This window comes from Arachis duranensis, chromosome 6 (genome assembly GCF_000817695.3).
Source record: "Arachis duranensis cultivar V14167 chromosome 6, aradu.V14167.gnm2.J7QH, whole genome shotgun sequence".
Classification (NCBI taxonomy): Eukaryota; Viridiplantae; Streptophyta; class Magnoliopsida; order Fabales; family Fabaceae; genus Arachis; species Arachis duranensis.
In genome coordinates, this window is record NC_029777.3 from 84,203,996 (window position 1) to 84,221,380 (window position 17,385).

At 36.3% G+C, this 17,385-nt stretch overlaps 3 protein-coding genes across 5 annotated transcripts in view; 2 read left to right on the forward strand and 1 right to left on the reverse strand.

The window, feature by feature from the left end:
* Positions 1-7,628: 7,628 nt before the first annotated feature.
* Positions 7,629-8,626, reverse strand: LOC107494332 (uncharacterized). The gene is made up of 2 exons (XM_016115391.1): positions 8,494-8,626; positions 7,629-8,389 (listed from the first exon to the last, which is right to left on the reverse strand). Exons 1-2 carry the CDS (start codon positions 8,624-8,626, stop codon positions 7,629-7,631), a joined length of 894 nt encoding a protein of 297 aa, XP_015970877.1.
* Positions 8,627-9,437: 811 nt separating this feature from the next.
* LOC107494331 (uncharacterized) lies at positions 9,438-10,271 on the forward strand. The gene has a single exon (XM_016115390.1). It carries the CDS (start codon positions 9,438-9,440, stop codon positions 10,269-10,271), a length of 834 nt encoding a protein of 277 aa, XP_015970876.1.
* A 167-nt stretch (positions 10,272-10,438) lies between these two features.
* The window catches only part of LOC107494364 (probable polyribonucleotide nucleotidyltransferase 1, chloroplastic), a 95,321-nt gene continuing 88,374 nt past the window's right edge, over positions 10,439-17,385 (forward strand). For 2 of the 3 annotated variants that reach the window (XM_052263263.1, XM_016115417.3), the window contains exons 1-9: positions 10,439-10,896; positions 12,067-12,135; positions 12,727-12,833; positions 12,923-12,965; positions 13,262-13,345; positions 13,990-14,054; positions 14,418-14,574; positions 15,856-15,912; positions 16,981-17,094. In XM_052263263.1, coding sequence (XP_052119223.1) covers positions 10,600-10,896; positions 12,067-12,135; positions 12,727-12,833; positions 12,923-12,965; positions 13,262-13,345; positions 13,990-14,054; positions 14,418-14,574; positions 15,856-15,912; positions 16,981-17,094 — 993 coding nt within the window. In that variant the 5' untranslated portion in view covers positions 10,439-10,599. The remainder of the gene's footprint in view (positions 10,897-12,066; positions 12,136-12,726; positions 12,834-12,922; positions 12,966-13,261; positions 13,346-13,989; positions 14,055-14,417; positions 14,575-15,855; positions 15,913-16,980; positions 17,095-17,385) is intronic. The other variant, XM_016115418.3, reaches the window with a different exon arrangement.

Sequence of the window (17,385 nt, forward strand, 5' to 3'; positions counted from 1 at the left end):
GTAGATCAAGTTCGAATCTAGTTAATTCGAACTACATATGAACATGCATTGATTGATTTATAAATCAGATTTTGGTTTGGCAGATTTGCGTAAAAATTTCTTCCCTTAGACTTATTTTAGTGTTTTGCCGATAATATCACTTGATTAAGATGAGAGTATAACTATATATTGAATCTGATTTATACATTAATGATGACTTGGTTGTTTAACTTTTTACATATTGAAGTTATTGGCCTTAAAAATTATTATATTATACTGAGTTTGATTATTATGTTGAATGAATTTGATTATACTTAGGTTTTAAAACATAATATTAAAGTATGTTTGATTATAATCTGATCATACTATAAATGAAAAATTTGCTATTTCCATAAATGAATCAATAATAATTCAAAATCTTAGTTAATAGAAACAATAATTTCATAAATAAGGAATATTGAGTGCAAAAACACTAGCCACATATAAAATCAAAATTAAAATGGATAAAAATATAAGAGCTGTATTACAATTTGTAACAAATTTATCACAAAAAAAACTACTGTTCTTTTAAACTATGGTACTATACGAACTAGATGCTATGTCCTGCATAAATAATGAAAAAACAAACTAAAAAAAAAAACAAATTGAATAGATAGTGGCTAAATAAAAATCAAATAAAAAATATTATTAAGGATGGCTTTGTTATATTGAGATCAATAAGGATACAAAACCAGTTGGTTGGTTATAACTAATGCTCAACTCCAAAGAAAACTATACAAGTCGCTAAAAGAAATAAAAAAACATAGCAATCAATAAAGTGATAATAAAATATTTTAGGAATAAAATAAAATTAAGGGCTAAGTACGATTTTGGTTCCTAAGGTATAGGTCGAAAATTTTTTTCGTCCCCAACCTTTTTTTGTATATAAAATGGTCCCTAAGGTTTAACTTGGTTATAAAATTGTCCCTAAGATTTAACTTGATTTTAAATTTTTGGCAGTAGAAGCGAAGACAGAGGTAGATTATGAACAACTTCTTCTTCTTCTTTCTTTTTCCCTTATTCTTCTTCTTTCCTTCCCCCATCGCACAAGCAGAAACACTCTCCTTCTCTTATTTTTCTTTTTTTTTCTTATTTTATAATTATTTTTTTGTTAAGAGTAATTTGATCCAAAATTTTAAGATTTAAATAAAAATGACAATTTTAAAATTTGGTTTTAAACCTTAGGAACGATTTTATATACAAAAATGGTTGGAGATGAAAATTTTTTTCGATATATACCTTAAGGACCAAAATCGTACTTAACCCTAAAATTAATCAAACACTGAACTTGTCTATGTTTTCTCTTTTACATTCTTAGTATGCTTCTTCTTATCTTATTCAACATTTTTTCTACAATAGATTGAAGCATTTTCTTACGTCTTTGGCTTTTTCGTGATACTTGTTAGGGGTTGTGGATCTCCAAACAATTTGCATTTTTATTTACCTCATTTGAATGTTGATTATATACGTTATCTATTTTAGAGGCCTTTGGTTCCAACAACTAAATCCAAACCGAGTCAAGTACACGATGCACGGTTTTAGTGAGCTCCTCGGATGTAGCAACTACTTCAGCAATGTTGTAAAATTGCTTGCACATCTCATCATATCATTTCTTTACGGACTCTAAACCACTTGGATCATGGCTAGACTTTATGCTACTATGTTTGCGCTTTAAAGTTTTCTTCCACCCATTAAAGATGTATTTGTCTGACAATTTTTTCACTTTTTCAAGACCAAGAGCAAAAAAGCTATGGCGGCATAACATTCTCTTTGACTAAAATAGATGACATTGGTAACAAATATCTGAAGTTGAGGAATCAAATAACACCTCATACATAGAATCAAACATCTTATCATCATACTCAATCTCTTCTATAACCTTGTAAGTGATAATATATTCTTTCTCGTACTTTTTTGTTGTAATGCAATTAGCCTTTGTCCTAAACTCTTTTTGAAGCCCACTAAACATTCCATGAATATATTCTTTTTAAAATTGTTTCTCAACAGGAGAAATAGCAGCACAAAAAATAATGGTATTGAAGGTAACAACAACCAATTCATATTTTTTTTGGATTTTATTTGCAAAACAAGTGTCATATTGGATTACAAATTGTTACAAATTGCACTTTAAGGTTAGGTAGTTCCTTATAAATGCATGCATGCTTTTACTTTTTTGAGTGCTACATATGCTTGCCCAAAAATTATGGTCGGACCCATTTGTTACGTTCTTCATACAAACTTGAAAATATAAAATGCGCATAATCAAACTTGTAAGATATATTGACTAATAAAAGATAAATAATCAAACAACAGATATATGATAATCAAACTTATAAAATACCCGCTAATCAATTATTATAATGCAAATTGAATCTATTGAAAAAATCAATCCAAGAACTCTCAAATATCTTAATAGACCTAGGCTCCCACACAATGTGTCTTATCTCAACACTAATATATTTAGATTGCTTGTATGCTCCTAATTTTTTTGGAATTTTCTTTAAGATATGCCAAATACACCATCGATATTGTGTCATCGACAAGGATTTTTCAATCGCATTTCGCATAGCTTTGCATTGATATGTCAGTATACCAATAAGCGGCTTGCCACCCATACATTACATCCAACAATCAAATAATTAAATAAAAAAGCTCTCTTCTTCGCATGAAAGAAGGGCACAATCAAGTAGTATTGATTGACCATGGTGGTTAATCCCAACAAATGAGGCAAAAGGCATATTATACCTATAATCAAAATTGAGAATCCAATTATAGTAGCAGCAAATGCATTTTATTCTACCTAACCCTATACATCAAACACCTACAAAAATATGAGTGCATATAATTAACTTGAAATATATAATTGTAATGTTGTACCTATTTGTTTGGTACGTCGTATCAAATCTCACAACATTACCAAAGTGCCCATATGCAACAGGACTTCTAATATCGGCCCAAAAAATATGCTCTATGCTATGTTGCTCATCCAATTTAACTTCATAAAAGAAGTTACAATTTTACTGTTGCATTTTATAAAAATACTGCATTAATGATTGTACATTTTCCATCCTCTTGTATATCTCTGACACTTTTTGTTATATGATTTTAAAGACCTTTTTTAGTAAAAGTCAATTTGTCATGGTCACCAGCAGTAGTTGCTAAACTCTAATAGGTATTTCTTATTGTAACACCAGCTTCATCATTGATCTCAACTATCCATTTGGAATGCAAGCTTAGTTTTCTATTCTTTTTCAAAGTCTTTGCTATGATAGGACTAACAACATGGTTATGCTGCATATTCACAAAGGTTAACACATATTCTAACTTCTTATCCCTTTTCAATTATCCTAACTTTATAATTTTACTCGAAAGTTGGATTGATTTGTCTTCTTTAGTGGATCAATTTCTGATCTTTGATAACCAGCTCTAGAGCATACCAAAATTTAGTATGTAATTTGTCTATTTTGATCCCACTTAGTAGTTCTTAGATTTTATGAAAAGCCAACCTTCTTTGCATAATTGGTATAAAAAGCTTCATAATTTTCCATAGAGGAGAATAACGTTTCTATGCTTGGAACAACCTAAAACATGGATAATCAAACACTTAAAAACAAGTTGAAAGGTGTTTGATTACTGACAACAGTTTTAGAATGAAAAATCAAAATTCTCGTAATTAACAAATCAGAAAAGTAACAAATAAAAAACACTTAAAATCAAATCAAGAATAAAAAATTAACAATATATAAATTAAAGACAGCACAAATCTCATCATTCGAGCTTGTGGATTCCATTAAATTATGACTTTACTTCAATAAACAACAACTTTTTTAATCTGGCCAATAAAAATAAAATTAAAATTCTAAGATAAGAAAAACCAAAATAAATTCACGTAATGCATTTAAAATAATTCATTTAGAAGAGAAAAGTCAACAGCGCTGAAAAGAGTAAAGTAAAATACTGCGTGAAAAAGAGAAAAAAGTGAAGAATGAGGAGCAATGTGGTAATCGAAGAACAAAGTGAAGCACTTTGTGAAAAATAGAAGAAAATAAAAATAAGGTGCAGCGGTGCGATCGAAAAGAAGGAGAGTGAACCGCTGCACCGAGAAGAGAAGAAATCACGCGATCGAAGAAAAGGAGAGAAATGGCGCGATGAAAAAAGGTGAATTCTATTTTTCAGGCGAGTCACGTTATGTATCGTATTCGTAACCGTATGCACTATTTTATTATATTTCTACACGGTAGTTCGAATTAGTAGTTAAAATTAGTATACAAATAACATTTTTTTTGTATATTAGAGGCCCTAAGGCCAGGAACAAAACAACAAAAAAAACAAAAAAAAAAATTAACGGGGAAAAGAAACCCCACTTCTATCAGCAAATAAAATAAGAGTGGTCTCTTTGGGAGGATGATCCCAAGTAGCATGCTCTCTGTTTTGATTTAGTAGCAAATTTGCAATGCCATCAGCTAATTGATTAGCCTCTCTATATATGTGTCATATGCGCACTTGCCAATTTCTGTTGAGAAGCTCTTTGATTCTTCTAATCGGGCGAGTTAGTGTTGGGTGGCGTTTTGGAGGGTTCTCCATCAAATTCACAGCTGCTTGGGAGTCTGTTTCTAGCTCAATCCTTCTAAATCCTTTCTTCCATGCTATCTCCAATCCCTCTCGTATTGCTGCAACCTCCACTTCTATTGCCTTTGCATAGGTCAGACGTCTGGCATACCCATAAACCCAATCACTATCTGCATTTCTGAAAATTCCAGCACAGCTGGCTTGCCCAGGATTACCTCTCGAAGCCCCATCTGTATTTAGCTTGATCCAACCCTCTTGAGGTGGTTTCCAAGAAACTGTCAGAGGTTTTGCATACTGATTATTCTCTATTCTTCTTCTGGTATCTCTGATTTCTCTCGCTAAGCTCCTTATTTTCATCTCTTTGATTCTTAAGGGGGTGTTTATATTGGAATGTATATATTCATTCCTAAATTTCCAAATAAGCCAAACAGCTGTGACAAAAATGTCCTTCCATTCTATATCATCATCAAACCCCATATCCATAGTCATGTTAGCAATAATCCACTCTTTCAAATCAAGATTATAAAACATACCAATATTCTGCGATTTCACCAGGCAATTCCACACTGGCGATGACATGGGACAGTCTCGAATAACATGAAAGGGAGTCTCAATATCATTGTCACAACTCATGCAGTTGGGATTGTTTCCTCTACCCCATATTGCAGTTATGGAAGCTGTTAGAACAGCAATATGAGCCAACTGCCAAAGGAACACCTTCGCTCTTTGTACCCCTTTCCAGTTCCAAATCAATTTCCATATTTGATCTGAGTCATGGTCGCACTGGGAAAGAAATTGATAGGTATGTTTGATAGTAAACTCACCTTCAGGATTGGGTCGCCAAAAGAGAATATCCTTGATATCTTCTTTTGAAGGAGGGGGAGTGCTTCGAATTTTATTAATGACACTGTCAGGTAGGAGGATATTTAGCTCTCTAATTTTCCAATTTCCTTCTGCATCTACATAGTCACTTACTGGATGGTTTTCTTCTTCAAGAGATAGGATTGGGGATGCTAAATTGGCTAGTAAGTTATTGGGTTCCAACCAAGCGTCTCTCCAAAATTTCGTTGCCTCACCATTACCAAGCAGGTAACCTGTGTTGTCCTTGATGATGTGCCATTTGGCTACAAGATTTTTCCACAATATAGAATCACCACTGGTAGCCACAACATTTTGCATAGGATTGTGCCCTCTCCCATATTTTCCAATCATAATTTGAACCCAAAGAGAATCGGGTTTGGTCACAATTTGCCAGCCTCTCTTCAACAAAAAAGCTTCGTTTACTTGTTCTAATCTTCTAATCCCCAAACCTCCTTTCTCTTTTGGTTTAGTAATTTTCTCCCAGCTAACAAGATGCACTTTTCTCGTTGAACAATCATGCCCCCATATAAACGCTCGTTGAGCTTTCTCCACTGCTAGGCAAGTACTTTTTGGAATAATTGTATGTTGCATAGGATATAGTGCCATTGACCCAATAACAGAGTGAGCTAGAGTAATACGACCAGCCATAGATAGGCAATTGGCTTTCCACCCCTGCAGTTTTGTTTTGACTCGCTCAATGATGTAGTTAAACTGACTCTTCCTCCTCCCTGTATTATGGATAAAGGCTCCAAGATATCTTCCAATTTCTGCCGTTTCAGAATATCCACTGATGTTAATGATATTATCCCTCACCTCTTTAGTCACATTCTTTGAGAAAAATATGTTGGTTTTTGCCTGGTTTATTTGATGACCAGACTCTTCACAAAAATCATTCAAAATTCTTTGCATTTTTCTCATGTAATTGGGAGATGCCTCAGAGAATAAAATGAGATCATCCGCAAACATTAAATGAGACACTTGCGGTCCATTTCTGCCAGCTCGCATTGGAGACCAATTTTCTTTGTCTACAGCTTCTTCTATCATGTGAGACAATTTATCCATGCAGATAACAAATATATATGGTGATAGGGGATCACCTTGTCTGATCCCTCTAGTGGGAGTGAATTCCTCTGACTTAGTACCATTCCATAGAGTTGAAAATGTGGCAGAGGTGACACACCTCATGATAATATCACAAAGGGGAGGAGGGATATCAAACTGTTTGATGGACTCATGAATAAATTTCCAGCTCAACCTATCATAAGCCTTAGTTAGATCAATTTTGATGGACATATAACCAACTTTACCTCTCATTCTTCTCATGGTATGAACCATTTCTTGCACAATGACAATGTTGTCATGAATATTTCTCCCTGGAACAAAGCTGGACTGATATGGAGATATCCGATCTTTCAAGAAAGGTTTCAGCTTTTCCACCACAATTTTGGACATCCCTTTGTAGATAACGTTGCATAAGGAAATTGGCCTGAACTGGCCTAGAAATTCAGGTTTCTCTATTTTAGGGATGAGCACTAACATAGTCTTGTTCAGAGGTTTGATAAGTTCTGGGTTCCTCCATAAGGTATTAATCACCTGCTCAACATCTTTGTGAATGCAGCTCCAATTTTTCTGATAGAAGGCTCCTGGAAGACCATCTTCTCCTGGAGCCTTAAAGGCACCAATGTTGAAAAACGCTCTCTTAATATCTTCCTCACCAGGGACTTTAAGAGAAGCTTTGACGATATCAACGCCGATAGAAGGAAAGGTTTTAGTACAAGGAGTGCTTGCTCTGTCATGATTTTCCTCTTGAAACAAATGGTAGAAATAGTCCCTGGCCAGTTTTCCAATTTCCTCTTGATCCTCTATCCAATTCCCTTCATCATTTCTGAGGCAGAGTATCTTATTTCTGTTTCTTCTGATGATAGTTTTCACATGGTAGTATTTAGTGTTGCGGTCTCCATCTTTAATCCAGGTGGCTCTCGATTTCTGTAACCACAACCTTTCCTCTTGATCCAGGGTATCGCTTAGCTGTTTTTGCAGCTCCATCTCCAGCTCTTCCAACCGTTTATTTCTTCCATAAGACACGCATCGCTGGATACCATCTATACGGGCCAACAACCTCTTTTTTCTATGAAATATGTTCCCAAAAACCTGTTTCTTCCATATCTCTATCTTTTCCTTCATGTCCTGCACCTTTTGAAAACTTGATGCTGCATCCAAAACGTCTCAAATCTGTAAGGCCGATTTCTATTTACAGTAATGTCTCCATTGCATTTTATCAATAGTGGGTGATGGTCTGAGTGGGTGCGGGTTAGACACATCACATAAGCTTCTGGGAATTGGATTCGCCAATCACTATTGCAAAGACCCCTATCGAGCCTTTCAAAAACACGATCCCTATTGTCCCTGACAGCTCCCCTCCACGTGAACTTTGAACCCTTAGCTTCCATGTCTATGAGATTGCAGTCTGAGATCCAGTTTGCAAATTCCAAGCATTTTCTTCTATCAGCAGGGGCACCTCCTTTCTTTTCATTAATGTTGGCAATGGCATTGAAGTCACCTACCATCAACCAAGGTTTAGTGTTGTTTCTTGCAAACTCTCTGATTTCTTCCCACGCTTCCCTTCTCTCCATCTCTCTAGGGCTACCATAGATGATAGAAAGAAGCCAGTGGGCCTTGTTATTCTCCTCCACAATTGCGTGAATGTATTGACTATGAAGTTGAATAGGTTTGATGTTGATATTATCATTTCTCCAAAGAATCCAAATCCCTCCACTATACCCTCTAGCCTCCACCAAAATAAAGTTATTGAGGCCCAAGTTTTTTATTACCTCTTTTGCATTATCACCACTACATCTTGTCTCTTGAAGAGCCACAATGTCTGGTTTATGGACCCTAATATATTCTTTACAGGCTCTGCTGAAAGCCTTTCCAACAGCACCTCTCACATTCCATGAGAACACAATCATCAAAAGAATAGGGAAAAAAGGATCAGGCCTTATGCTTGCATAGCATCTCCCCCTGTTGGAGAGTCAACCCACATACCATCATCTGGCCTTGCATCACCCTTTTGTTCATCCATAGCTTGTCCTGTATCATTTGGGCTGGCTTGTTCTTGGCCCATTGGTTGCATGGCGATATCTGGGGGTTTGGGCTCCTCCCATCCTTCTCCCAACATTAAGTCATTTTTGCAACCTTTAGTACACAGTTCATTATTTATTTTGTCCTCTTGTGCTGTAGGGCCTTGCTTATGATTGGAAGATTCTCTCGGCTGGTTGGTTGCGCACTACTCTGCCTGGCAGGCGACACGTTCCTCCTCGTACCCATGCACAAATGCGGGGGTGTTTCAGGCACTCTGCTAACCGTTTCTTGTGAATTTGAGGTGTCACTGCAGACCACTACCATCTTGCCTTTTTCTTTCCTCATTTGACTACCTGACAAAAATATTCTCTTGCTCCCTTCCTCTTGTACACCACTTCCCTCTTCTGTGACCGTTCGATTCGCCGCATCCTCCTCTTCTACTTGCGCGTGAGACTCACCTTCGGCAAGGGCATTGAATCTAGAACCAACATTATGTTGAGCTGCGTGGTTTTTCTCCTCCTTTTGTGGAATTACTCTTTTGCCCCTCCTGGGTTTCTGGACCGTCATCCACTCCCCGTACGGTCCCTGTGAACTTTGTTCTTTTGCCATTGTTTCTCCTTTGCTCTGTTCAGCCTTCTCCGATGAATTCTGCAGCTCATTTTGCCTCTTAATGGCATACTGGCACTGCTCCTTGTTGTGCCCAATACGTCCACAATGAAAACAAATGGTGTGAAGCCCTTCGTATTCAACGTGGACAGGTCTCCCTTTAATTTTGAACTTTGGTCTTAGCGGTTTTGCAAGATCAAGCTCTACGCATATCCGAGCAAACTTGCCTCTCGCTTGTTCAGCTGTATTGCATCAATAAAATGGTGATGGCTGTTCAAAGCTAAAACCAGTTAAGACAAAAAATGACGTCCTTGAGAGCGAGTACTGAGAGAGGTGAGGAACCACCGTCAGCGGAAGAAATAGATAACCTGCGGAGAAGTAAAAGGAAACTGCGCAGTGAAGATGGACAAGAAAACGCGTTCCAAGCACAGAGAGTCATGGAAGCCGCATCCCCAAACGAGAAAAAAAAGATTCCAGAGGAACCCCAACCGAAGCGGTCATATGTTAGCATGGTGAAAGGCCCAGACTTTATCTACGAATCTGATTCAGAAGATGAAGAAGAGAACATGGAGGAAGAGGAGGACTCGGAGGTAGAATCTGAGTTCGAATATTCTGACAGAGAAGAGGAGGTCCCGGGAAGCGAAGAGTGGAAGGCGAGGCGCGAACTACCAAAGCGGAAAATTGTATGGGACGAAGAGGGGTGCCCTAACCTGATTCTCAACAGAGCAGAGCAACATAGACTGAACAAAATGTGGGAGCATACCCTAATTATAAAGTTTCTGGGAAGGAGAACAGGGTATGGTGTTTTGAAGAAAAGATTGGAGAGCATGTGGATTAAGGAGGGGATGCTGACACTCATTGATGTTGGTAATGAGTTTTTCCTGGTTCGGTTCACAGAGCTAGAAGACTACAACTGGGCACTGAAAGGAGGGCCATGGCTAATATTCGATCACTACCTAGCAGTCCAAAGATGGAGGCCGGATTTCAACCCAAGCATGGAACAACTTACCAAAATAGCTGCATGGATTAGGATCCCGGATCTTCCGATTGAATACTACGATAAATATGTGATGAGAACCATTGGTAATGTGATTGGTAAGACGCTAAAAACAAATAACATTTTTTATCTCACATAGTCACGGTATAACCGTATAAGGCTGATTTGATGGTGTTTTTTTTTGGGTCAAGGTCGTAGTTATGTTTTGGGTAATGATCAGGAATTGAGTTGGATAATTTACACACGCATTTTCTTAATACTGTACCAGCCCAAATAAGGCCCACTCAGTACCAAAAACAAAAAAAGAAGAAAAAACGGATAATGGTTGCTCGTCTTCCCTCTGTTCTCTTCTCTCCCACACTCACCACTCGCCCGCTCTTCTGAAACCAGAAGAAGAAGAAGCTCCAACTTGCTAGCAAATTCGAAAAGTGTAAATCCTCCGAGGAAGAAAAAGAAGAGGCAGGAGGATGTTAGCATGCCCTAGCACTAACACCTTCCATGGTGGAGCCACGCTCCACCACCACCACCACCACCGCCGTTCTCAGCCTCCTTGCTGGTTCCTCCCTTTCCGACCTCACTTTGGCTTTGCTAAGGAAGGAAAATGCCGCTCCCGCTCTCTCTCCCTCCTGTTCTCCGGCAACAACAACCGTAACGGCTTTGCTGTCAGAGCTTCCACGGAACCGTCGGACGATAAGAACAGCGATGGCGCCACACACATTGCGCCGCAACCGTACTCCGTGAAGATTCCTGTTGGCGATAGACATGTGAGTTTGGATGATATTATTAATTTACTGTTATCCTTATTCTTATTCTTATTTTTTATTTGTTTCAAATTTTTTTGATAGTGTGTGAAGTTTGGTGTTATTATAGCCTGGTTAAGAATTTCATGAACTATTTATTATGATTGAAAGTGGCAAAATTTAAGAAGGATCGTGTTAGAGTGTAGTTGAGTTCTGCTATAGTGTCCCTACTAAGTTGGTATGTGGAGTAATACAGCAAAGAGAAGTTGGTTCATACAAACATAAATCTATGCTAATAGAATCATGCTGTAATTAAGCACTCTTAAGGATTTTTCTCATTTTCCACTCTTCTTGTGATCCTGAGAACCGAGAAGGAGGAGGCGCCTTAGGTTTGGCAATTGTTTTAGTGAATACATGATCCTTCTAGCGAAATTTTATCACTGGTTTACTTGGAGGTTTGTTCACTATGGCATAGAGTGATCAAAGTAAATGTTTGTTTCGCCAGATTAATTGGGATGCATTATAAAGGCTAATGTACTCATGCACGGTGCATGCCATTTGAATTCTCTTTTTGGTCTATGTCTAACCTTTGTTTTGAGTGGAGAGTGACTCTTAAATTTGGTTGGGAGGATTTATGCATTGGTCTCATTCTTTGTTGAACATTTTTCAATGTTTTTGTTGGCTAGCTCTCTGCTTCATGTGATTTCCCTCCCTAATCCAATTCTCACCATATCTTGAATTCTTCAATCACTGCGCAACTACTGATTTGGTTAATATGCTTTATATATTCTTAAATATTTTAATCTTAGTTACTGAATTTTAAATTGTTTGTTTTGCTTTTGCATAGAGGAACTCTCTTATCCTCTATCTTGTATTATCCTTCTCATCTTAATGAAATTCTTCTTTTATCAAATGAATAAAAAAGAAAAGAAAGGGAAACAAAGGTCTTAAATTGTTATTTTTTTTAATTTTAAATATTTTGGTGGCAAAGGATTTTTTATTCTTTTTGACACTTTAAGCCTGTGGTATGATTCAGAGATTCCTTTTATTCTATCCCCCAAATTATAACTTTTCATAACTTTTTTATTTTACACTATTGTTGTATCTGTGTATTGTGGTTGTGGCAAAAGTATCTTTGTTGAGTTAAAGAGGTATACTCAGTACTAGTTTTCATTGACATGTTAAGTTCTACAGATTTTGGTTGAGACTGGTCATATAGGAAGACAAGCCAGTGCGTCAGTTACAGTTACAGATGGCGAGACAGTAAGTTCCATATTTTGGCAGTTACTTTCTTTGTCCATGATTGTGAACATTTTCATATGGATCAAAATTGTGTCTACTCTTCTTTTGTAATAAAGAGTAGGTTTTCCACTGCAAGGTTTGTTGTTTTTTGAGGTTCCTAAACATTGTAAGTTTTTCCATTTTTCTTTTGAAAAATAGAGGTTAGATTCTGCAAATTGACTTTGTGCTTGCGCTAGGAAAAAAAAAACTACTATTTATGGAAAAAATAAATAATTTACTGGCATTTGTTGGTATGAAATATTTAGCCACAATTGGAACATTGAATATATTTATTTTGTTCTTCATTTTGAGATGGTGAGTGGTAATTGTTAAAAATTGCTCATGATTGTGCTGTCAATATGTACCGAAATTCAACTGATAGATGAATGCCTGATGCCACGCATATACTGCAGCTTTTGCTTTCTTCGGTGTCTATTGTTAGCATTTTATTTATGGATGAAAAAACTTAAATTTTACCATGCTTTAGGATAACACATGGTAAATTAGTGTGAGAAATTGCAATTTACTCTTTTGCTTTGTGTTTGTTTTTTTTTTTGTGGCTGGGTTCTGCAGATTGTGTATACTTCTATATGTTTGGATGATGCTGCTAGTGAGCCATCTGATTTTTTTCCTCTTTCTGTGAATTATCAAGAGCGTTTTTCAGCAGCTGGTCGCACTAGGTATGTCAGAGATTTCCATTGTATTACTATTCGCTTGATTCTTTGCTGCTTCATGCATGTAATGGTTTTTTGGTGGTTAATTGTTTCAGTGGAGGGTTTTTCAAGCGAGAAGGAAAGGCAAAAGATCATGAGGTGCTAATTTACTGATCGTTAACTTTGTAGTAGCCAATTATTAATCTCGGTTTTGGGTGCTTATTTATGATTGTGACACGTGACTTGTTTTGCCAATTTTGTTTCGGCCTTTGATCTTGATATTCACCCTTGCTTATGATAATCTCTCCGCCAAGTTTCAGACTTTCAGTCATTTGGCCAAAGCTTAAGTTTCTGGAGAAAATAAGACACCTTATTTAAATGTTTTCTCTGCAATTTTTTCCCCTTTTCTTTTAAATTATGTTACTTATTTTTAGATGATCACTTTTTGCCTTCAGGTTCTTACTTGTAGATTGATAGATAGGCCTCTTCGTCCTACAATGCCTAAGGGCTTCTACCATGAAACTCAAATACTGTCTTGGGTATGGGCCTTTCCCTTCATCAGCAATTATGTCTCCGTTTCGGTTCTTCGCCTAATTTTAGTTCATTACATGATAGTTCAATTTCATTGAATCGGATAATTAATTTAATCATGATTTAAACACAAATATTTTAGTTTTCAAACAAAAATATCTAAAGAGATGCAGAATTTAAAGGAACAACGTTAATACCTCATTTCTTTTAGAAGTAGATATAATTATTATAATCGCAAGACATGATATTTTATAATAATTATATAATTTTTGTAACATTTGTTCATTGTAATTGGCTGTACCTTGTGAAAAAATGCTTTGCTGTCATTGATGTTCTATATTTGTAAAACGATACAGTATTTGTCTATCACCTTCCTTGGCTTTCCTTGTTTATGCTACTGAATATTATAAGTTGCAAATAATAAAAACTATTTAGTTACTACTAATGCAATGGCTGGTGCTGTGAATATTATAAACCCTAGCCAGCACCCTGTTGGTTTACATTTTAACATGGTTTATTTTGTTCCTCTGCTGTACTAATTTAAATGATTGAGGTATTGTACTTTGGTTAATGTGGATAAAGTGGCAGTCTGTATGTTCCTTACTTGTGGAAATTTTCACATGCTATTGTCTAATGCAATTTATGCTTCTAGGTTTTAAGCTATGACGGATTGCATTCCCCTGATTCCTTGGCGGTCACTGCTGCTGGTATAGCAGTGTAAGTTTAGCATTTTATTTGCTGCCAACCTAAGGCATCTAAGCCACATGCATGATGCTATGCTTGTCATTCTAAAATATTAAAGAAGAATGCCCTCACCCTTGACATTTGTTATCCCAAAATAGAAACGATAATACATTAAAAAGAGGAAACAAGTCCAAGTGGAAGGAGGACAAGATGATAAGATATCTGATGAAGGATGTCAAAATGAAGCACATGTGCATGCCTGCATGGTGCTCTGTATAGAAACACATGTGCAGACACATATCTATTAGATTTGAGTTATTTTAGCAACATGCATGATACTGTCTGAAATATGCCCTTAAGCATTCATCATTAATCATAATAATTTAATTTCTGCAGTGCACTTTCAGAAGTTCCAGTATCAGAAGTAGTTGCTGGAGTTCGAGTTGGCCTTGTTGGTGATAAGTATATAGTAAATCCTACAACCGAGGAGATGGAAAAGTCTGAGTTGGACCTTGTGCTGGCTGGAACAGATAGTGCAATATTGATGATTGAGGTATGAAATCATTACCATTTTCCTTGTAAAAGTTACATATTAGGGACATGACAACAGTGCATGCGCTCTTGTAAGAAGAAATATAAATGACCACTTTTTTCAGGAAGAAGCTAGAAGATTTCCATGTTCCATTTTCCCCTTTTTAGGGAGTTACTTTAATAAATAAATACCAGTGTCACTGTTAACTTCAAAGAGACAATTACCAAATAAATATAAGAAATTGGCTTGTTGACCAGTGTTTTTAAATTGCGGCCATGGTGTGGTGGTTTCTGGATTCTGGGCTAATCACCAACTTAAGCGCATAGTGTTGTGGAAATGCCCTTGGGCAAATGGTGGCTGCATTGGCAGTTGCTCCATGGCAGTCCGATACATGTAAGGCAGAAATGGTGGCTCTTTTTGTTTTCTTTTTTGTTTTTTAATAAAAAAAATTAGAGGGTCTTTTGATCATTTTAATAAGCCTAAACCTAACATGTATAAGGCAATCCTTCTCTGGCTCTTGTATTCTGCCTCTTCACACCCTCTCTACTCTCTGTTGTTTACTCTCCCTCTCTGCTGCTCGGGGAGACAAAGACTTGCGTTGCTGACAGCATCACCACTGACAGCGTCCCTGCTGTTCTGCAGAGGAAGGCCATGACGACGAAGCAATGGAGGCACCGAACATTGATGACAATGGCACCATCACTTGCAGAGGAAGACGACAACATTGAACGTTGTTCATGAATCTGCTTCTCTAAGCAGCTTCCTTTTCTTCTGTATATTTGAACCCTTAAGTTTTTTTCCACCCCCCATTTTAATCCTCCTCTTTTTTTCCTATGCCCGCCCCCAATTTTTTGTTTCCATTCTAAACCTTCGATTTGCTTCTGCTGCTGCTTAGTTTATATTAATATTATTATTTATGTCAATTTGATATTAGTTTTAATCTTTAATATTGGTTGTTATAATATGGATAGATAGTTTCATATTAGTTTATTATATTTTGTAGATTATTTTATTATTTTTATTTGTATACAATTTATACTTTTTTTTAATATATCCGCCATTTGTTGCAACGCCATCTGCCATAACCTCAATAGTTTTCCATTTTTTTTTTCTCTTCAAAAAATAACTAATGGTCATAATTTCAGACATGTTAAGGAAAATATGGATGATTCTGCATTAGTGTCTAAGTAAGAATGATGCTCAATTAATCAAACTATTCAGAATGTAATATTTGTGAATCTTGAAACTCTTTTGGTTGTACTTTTATTATGTTTGCTGAACTGGTATGGATTTTTATTGCAGGGCTATAGCAATTTGCTTCCAGAAGAGAAGTTACTTAAAGCTGTAGAAGTTGGTCAGGTTGTTTAACTTCCATTAGTATGTAGAGATGCTCATTGATCATTAGAATATTTGATAAATTTTCTTCTTCCCCTGTGGTCATATGAGTGTGATGCATAACATATTGCCTGTGCTTCATAGAGCATATGTCAATTTAGCTTCCTAAGAGATCATGGAAGATTAATTGTCTTCACATAAGGTTTTGGTCTGTAAAAATATTCTGTTTCATTAATGTACCAATGTTAGTTACATTATTATCTTAGGCTGTGTTTGGATACTACATCTGAGACAAAAATACAGAGATAGTAGACACAAATACTTGGTTGGTTGTGGAGACAAGGACAAAGACACAATTTTTCTGTCTCAAAGGCAGAAAATTCATGTATTTTTTGTACTTCCTAAAACCAGGGATAGAAAATATCCGTCTCTATGTCTCTGTATTTCTATCTTAGAGAAGGAATAGAAATTAAATCTACCTTCCTTTTCTGGATTGACCTGTTTATATCATGATGACATTCAATCCATTTTTTCCTTGGCTAATCATGCTGTTTTGCATTTGAAATGGACACTGATAAGGGAAATTCATTATAAGATGGAGGAAGTTCCCCCAAGGCATTTAGTTTTTGTTATAGCGGGATTAATATGCTTTCATTTTGATGATGTTGTCATCTATATTGTCCTTTGCCTTCTTTGAGGAGTGTGGTTGGAATGGATGATTGCATCTTAATTGATGGCACATGACTGGAAAATTTGTTATATGATCCAGCCATTTATTATTATCTCTACGGTGATCACTGCATGGCCTATTTATGAGCTAAAGGTTTCATACATGCAAAGGGAGTGGACAGCTATTTCAATAATGGCCAGTTTTATTGAAGTTTCTGTACCTTTTTTATTCCCCTCTCCTGCTTTCTGTTTTCCTTTGTTGAGGCTCTCATATACTCCAATCTTTTTTGTACATCTTTCCTCAGCTATATCTTTTATTTTTTTTCTTTAAAACAATATAAAAAATAAAAAAAACAAACGAAACATGTCTATTTTGTAGTTACCAGTCCCTATTGCCTAATTTGTCTTTTTGTCTAATATCAGGATGCAGTGCGAGCAATCTGTAAGGAAGTAGAAGCTTTGGTTAAGAAGTGTGGGAAACCAAAGATGTTTGACGCAATCAAGCTACCTCCTCCTGAGCTTTATAAATATGTTGAAGTATGCCCTTTGCAATGCTGAGTCAGTTTCTTTTGTTTCTTTAATAACAAATATTTTAATTAGCTCCAATTGGTAAATACATAAACTTGTGCAAGGTGCTATTCGCTCCTAATCTTTTCCCATGTTACTTGCAGTATGTTTCTATTGTTCGAACAAGGTGGTAATAAGACTTAAAGTTTGATACTCTTTGGTCATGTGATGAACATGGTCTGACTAAGATAATCCAAGTAGACAATTAAAACAAAGACAAACAGAAACCAAAGAGTAGCAAGCCAAAGGAAATAAATCCGA